At 41.5% G+C, this 6,193-nt stretch overlaps 1 protein-coding gene across 1 annotated transcript; it reads right to left on the minus strand.

Annotated features, from left to right (window-relative positions):
• Positions 1–3,821: 3,821 nt before the first annotated feature.
• On the minus strand, positions 3,822–5,723 carry LOC131286945 (AN1-type zinc finger protein 6). The gene is made up of 4 exons (XM_058315957.1): positions 5,586–5,723; positions 5,188–5,508; positions 4,232–4,379; positions 3,822–4,048 (listed from the first exon to the last, which is right to left on the minus strand). Exons 1-4 carry the CDS (start codon positions 5,679–5,681, stop codon positions 3,900–3,902), a joined length of 714 nt encoding a protein of 237 aa, XP_058171940.1. The 5' UTR covers positions 5,682–5,723; the 3' UTR covers positions 3,822–3,899.
• Positions 5,724–6,193: the final 470 nt, after the last annotated feature.

The raw sequence follows: 6,193 nt of genomic DNA on the forward strand, positions 1-6,193 counted from the left end.
TCACTTTACTTTCGTGTTTCCCATCAAGCTTGATGCTGCTTTCTTCTGGATACATTTGTTTTAATCAAAGAAACCGCGCGCATGTTCCACAATGATAGGAAACATATTTGACAAAGGGTATATCCCGCACTACTTCCAGAGCATTGGGGAGCCAATAAGACGATATCATGGGGCATGGAAGGATAATAATAGAAAATAAATCCACCTCGGCGAGAAGGAACCGTGCACTACATCACCATTGGGCATTACTTTTGTTCCCTCTAATTGATTGCGTTCTACAGCGTTTCTGTTGATTTCTGTCTCCTAGTAGTTTTCCTTCCGTATATTTTTAGCTACATATATAAGAATATATAGTTACGAAACTTGTATGTTATGCGTCGATCGTAGACGGGCGTTAAAGAAAGCAAAATAAACGATCATCATCATTGTCTACCGTTTGCATTGTCCCTTTTTCTAATCAAACTTCTTTCTTTTCTGCTCTGATGATTGTTTATTGTTTCCGTTGGCCGTTTTAAATTCTACTGCAACGGCTCTGTTGCTTCAAACAAACGACACTGCAAAACTATGCGAACTTTGCCCACTGGTTTGTTTGCTTGCGGAACACACGAAACAGAACACTGAACAACGCAATGGAGGAAAACAAAAACAAATCTTCTTGGAACGTAAAAACATACGGTTCTCATATGTAATATAAGTGTATGTGTATATAATTATTTTTATATATAATATGCGTGTGTGTGTGTGTATAACTGTTCTTCCCCATTCTTGACGCTAATAGGTTTGCAAGTTATCCTTTTCTTCTTTGTTGCTTTGTTTGGGAAAGCTTCATGCACACTAAGTTTGGGGCTTGTTTTGCTCCGATCCCGGTCGGCCGAAACCCTTCGCTACAGAACGGTCTGATACAAGGTGTGTTCGATCTAAGTTAGTCTCAGTATTATTATGCATAGGTGAGTTTAACTTGTGTTGTTGTGTGCTTCCATGTTTTGACAATGAACGCATTGCATTTTTTATTACTTCATTCGCATCATACAACGGGTTTGTAATTTGCCCTCTATTGCATTCTATTGTCGAGCATTATTAAAAGGTCCAATTTGTGGTTTATGCTGCTTTCTTTGCAACTGTCTAGTCTGTTTTGCGTGTTTCTATCTTCACTTGTTTGCTGTTGTTGTTTTTCTTATACGATTTCTACGTTTGCCGTTTCTTTTACAAATAGAAGTCTAGTAGTCTATATTACAATCGATTAAAGGTTTCTAATTCATCCACATACTATTCTATATTTCTTTAAACTTTTATCTCTTAGTTCTCATTCATTCAAATCATTCGTTTCTCCTTCTGACTCTCGTTTTCTCTCGTACTATCTCTTCGTTGCACACTCGCCAACGGGAGAGACAATGATCCTTCTAACAATAGTGTTTTTAGTAGATCCTTCGTCTATTTTTATCGGGGCTTTTCGTGTGGATTTTCTCTTGCGCTGCTTTTAAGGTCCATCTTTTTTATCATTTTACCCGCAAAGGCTGCGTACGCTCTCTATTCCGATTTTGTAAGCATGTATTTTTGTGTGATTTTTTTGTTCACTTTTTCTTTCCTCTTTTTGTTAGTAAAATATATATGCAAATATGTATATTATATTTATATATATATATATATATATATATATGTATATTTATATACGAATTAGATGCGCTGTTTTCTATTCCGTTTATATCTACCCCACGTTCCATCTGTTGCATTATCTATTTCGTCTCCTCCACGACCCCCCCACTAGCCCTGTGTCCTACAACTATTGGTTCAAGCCAGAAAACAATGCACAACACACGGCTACACTCACACGCAACACGTATATTACGCACACTAGAAGATGAAACGCTATTTCACATAGTTTCTTTAGTTGAGGCAAATGTTGGAACTTTCTCTTTCGATAGTTCGTAGGAAAGAAGAGTAAAACTTCTAAAAGGAGTAAAACAACTAATTCCATAACACAACAGTGCAGTGCAGGAAGATTACAACATGAGGAAATGGAAAAATAAAACAAAAAAGTAACAAGACAAATAATGGTCAGCAGTAGTCATATCGTACAAATTTAGTTAAGACAATGAATTCAATATAGAACTGAACAGAAAATTAGTAACAAGAATAAAACATTAGGCGGATGGATGCATAACTCGAAAAAAATGTAAATACGAATAAAACATTAAAACAACAGCAGCGCCGAGAGTATGAAAAGTATAAGAATCAACTAATTCGCAAAACAATACACACAACGCACACACACACACTTACACGTGAGTTCGTTTACCTTGTTTTGCTCAAAACATGCCAAAATCAATTTTTTTAAATTCGTGGCATAAGTTGTATTTCAATGAATCTATATTTACGAGCGATCGATTTGGCAAAACGCGCATCCAGAATCCAAATCGAATTAGGATAAAAATAAAAGCAACATCTATTCGATTTGCTTTTCCAATCATACTTATCTATAATAGATGGTGAAAATCACACGCACGCACACACACGCATGTACATTACTTTGTTCCGTTACATAAAGAAGCATTGTGAGTAAATAGATTGTGAAAACGTGTATTGCCATTGTTGGGCTATGCGTACGAAACTAAATCCACATGTTGAAACCATGCTAAGCACAATTTACAAAATGCTAGCCGCTTTGAAGGAAATTTGAACGAAATAAATTGATAATAATCTTCGATTTCATTCATGCTGCTCTTTGATCGAATACGGTTTGGCGAACTGTGAAGCATATTATTTATTGTGTTATTGATTTCAAAATGTGTCTGGTTGTTGCATCTGAGCGTCTTCTTCGTGTATTAGGGAAAAATTAATCCTCCTTATTCTGTATCCTTCACCGTCATTCGATCATCACTTTGCTTTGGTGTTAACTATTCCGGCCAATTCATTTTCTTTTGATTATATTTAATTGCAATCCATAGTTGATGTAAATGTGTGTATATGCGTGTTGTGTATTTATGAATCAACAAAATTTTACTCGTTCTTCTAATACAAAAAAAAAGAAAAGATACATCGCGTGCGTATGAGTGTGTTGTATGTTGGATTATTGCTTTCCGTACTGATCATTTGCATATGTTGTGATTTAGTTTCGTAGTTACCTCTCGTTCTTTCGGTCCATGCCACTGGACAGTTGGGCTACTACCGGCGAATTTCGAACGGACATTTGGGTCCACAGAGCCGACACACCATCCTAGTAGTTATGCTCTGTCAGGTGTAATGGCCTAAGCCTCTCTTATCGTTAAACTGTTCCTCTTCTTTTGCATACTTTTTCACCATCTCTTTCCTTCCCTCTCTTTCATTCTTCCTATCGCTATCGTTAGCTGCATTTCTGGTGCTCCGTGTGAGTGAGTCAAATATGAAATAATATTTTGCACGGGCGCAACAATAATACACAGCGTACAGGGTAATTGAAAGAAAAAAGCACGAGAAAGAGGTGGAAATGGTGAGAGCAAGGGCTTTTGATAACACGAATGGAGCAGCGCGGAACGTGATGCAGTAGCACGTGTGACGAAAGTGTGAGCTCGTTTTGCTACGGAATAATTTCGACCATACGATCCGTTTTGTCTACCCTCCTCCTAAAACATAGAAGAATGCTGGACTGAGGAGGGGGTCACTAAAGTCGAAAACGGTGTATCAAGACCAAAGTTGGAGTGGGTCCTCTTGATTTACCCGGACACTTCAACAACAACTATATCATTTCGCTTGCTGAGTGGTGGCGGTGGCGTTGGCGTTGGCATTGGCGGTGGAAGTGGTGGTGGTGGTGTTGGTGATTGCGACGATGTTGGTGGCTGCTGCAACTGCTGATGCTGCTGCTGCTGCTGCTGCTCCTGCACTGTATGTGAACTGTTAGAATTCGATGGCACGAAGGGTGGTGTTCAAATTTTCTGAATCTTTTCGCCAACCACGACGGGATTATTACGTCTAATTTCAGCGGCACCGAGTTCCCGGTAATCGAACGAGCATTCGTGCTTGTCGCTGTACCGATGTATCGCGCAGAATAATCCTCCACACCGGCACTCGAAACCTATGGTGAACCAAACGAGAAAGATGTGCAGGTTAGCGGTGTTACCGGCAAATATATATTAAGTCACAGTCAATATTTTTGGAAGTATTTTCGCTTGTCCGTGCATGGTTGTAGGCAGGGCAATACAACGAAAGAAAAACAAACTCAACCCACTTTTACGCACCGATACCCCTCCATACTTACCGGTGAGTCCCACTTTCTTGCGGCAAGTTGCACAACGGTTCTTCTTCTTCTTCGAATCATCTTTATCACCATCTTTTTCGTCGTTATCGGCTATGGAGCTGCTATTACTATGCCCGCCAAGGCTACCACTGTCATCGGTATTAAGTTTCTGTGGAGTAAGAAGAGACGGGAAAACGTGAATTGTAGATCAAATGTAAAAGGAAAGCTTTTTTGCAAAGCGAAGTTCATATATTAATCTTGTGCAAGTGCATCCAAGGAGCCCGACTAGCTGATTGTGTCATTATCATTAGAATTTTAAGAGAGCTTTTATAAATGCTCTGAAAGCAGGATTCGAAAACCATCATATGCCAGAGCAATCATTGATGGGAATGTTAATAACCATGAAACAACTTGCTGTACACAAAACAAAATTGCTACATTTAAACATCTAAAATAGGCGTTACTCTCTTCCTCGTGTTTGAAGCCCCACTACTGTTCGCCGGCTCGGTAGCTGTAAGCGATGTTAGCACGTTTTTGGCTTCAAAGGATGTACCCTCCGTGGAGAAGGGAAGATTCGAAGTTGCACCAGGACTGCCGCAAGCTTCGGTGGTTTCATCCGATTTATCATCAACGACAACTTCAACGATAATGTCCGAATCGGTGTCGCTGGGAGCAGTATGCAGCTCATCGTCATCGTACAAAAATTGGTACGAATGCTCATCGACCGTTTCTCCTACCATCTCTATCCTAGTATCGATTTCGATTGCGCTAGAACCATCATTTATCTCCACTTCGTCTTCTTCATCACCGTAAAATTCTTCCTCGCCTTCATCATCATCTTCCTCTTCATCGTCTTCGTGATAAATCCGGGCGAGATGAGTCTCCCTTTCGCTAAGGTTCTCGTTTTCCACCTTGGAAAGTAGCGACCCAAAACATGAAGCAGCGTAACGCTCTTGCGAAACATCCCGGCTACTTACATCTTTATCCGAGCAAAAGAGGGCACTGTGCACTGTCGGTTGTGCTGTGTTGGTGACGGCGACTGCCGGATTGTTGGCGGCGGCGGCGCAGGTTGACGGCGCCGGCGACGACGACGTTGCTGACGGAGAGGAGGCTGTGGTTGTTGTGCTGTTGCTGGCGACGTTGCTGATGCTGTTGGCAAAGCTCTGCGGTGTCACGACGACCGAACGGAGACTGACTGAGGAAGTCGTCACCGACTGGCCGGATGCAGGTGGTTGAGGTCCATTGTTGCTGGAAGGCGTACTGCTGACCGGCGGCTGTTGCTTCTTTCTCAGGAAGTCCTAGTTAGTTGAAAACGGAAATATTACCATAAGTTTCTGTGCTCCCGGCGATGAGATAGTGATGGCCTTTTACTTACTTTGTAACAGACAGAACATAGTCCATCTTGTGATGGGTTACCGTAAAATCCACATCCGGATCTACACCGTGGCATCGTATTTGATTCTGGTTCCATCGTCCTCACACGCTTTTTCCTGTGCTCCGCTGCTTCCTACACACACACACGCGATCTCTGCGTTGTCAGAGCTCTCTCCCCACACGCTAGCAACTTCTCCGACGTCCGTTGATAATTAGTAGCGCAATTTTGGCCTCTGCACGAACCCGGTTTTTAAAGAACTAGTTACTATACACCCAAACCGCACACACTCGGGGCAAAACTAACGCACGTATTGGATTCGGTCCGTTTGTTTCTCTTGGGTTTCTTCTTTTCCTTTCACTTACTGTGAAATGGTTACTTGGATGGGAAAGGTGGTATGCTTTCGACAATCCAATCACTTTTCTCTGGCAAACTCCGCGACTACTTCGCAATCTTGACTATCCTCCTATTTCTCTCTGTCCGACACGATTTTATTCGCGCAACATTGACCCACACGCACAGCACAACAAGTCACCTTTCCACTCGAGGATTTTATCAGCGATTAGTCTTAGACAAATCGAACGCACTTAGAATGCCGCTCGCTTGCACGG

This window comes from Anopheles ziemanni, chromosome 3 (genome assembly GCF_943734765.1).
Source record: "Anopheles ziemanni chromosome 3, idAnoZiCoDA_A2_x.2, whole genome shotgun sequence".
Lineage (NCBI taxonomy): Eukaryota > Metazoa > Arthropoda > Insecta > Diptera > Culicidae > Anopheles > Anopheles ziemanni.

Coding starts and splice junctions, on each gene's coding strand:
- LOC131286945 (XM_058315957.1), bottom strand. CDS start 5,681: ATGGAACCAGAATCAAATACGATGCCACGGTGTAGATCCGGATGTGGA. Junction 5,509..5,585: donor TATGTTCTGTCTGTTACAAA/GTAAGTAAAAGG, acceptor TCAACTAACTAG/GACTTCCTGAGAAAGAAGCA. Junction 4,049..4,231: donor CAAGAAAGTGGGACTCACCG/GTAAGTATGGAG, acceptor GGTTCACCATAG/GTTTCGAGTGCCGGTGTGGA.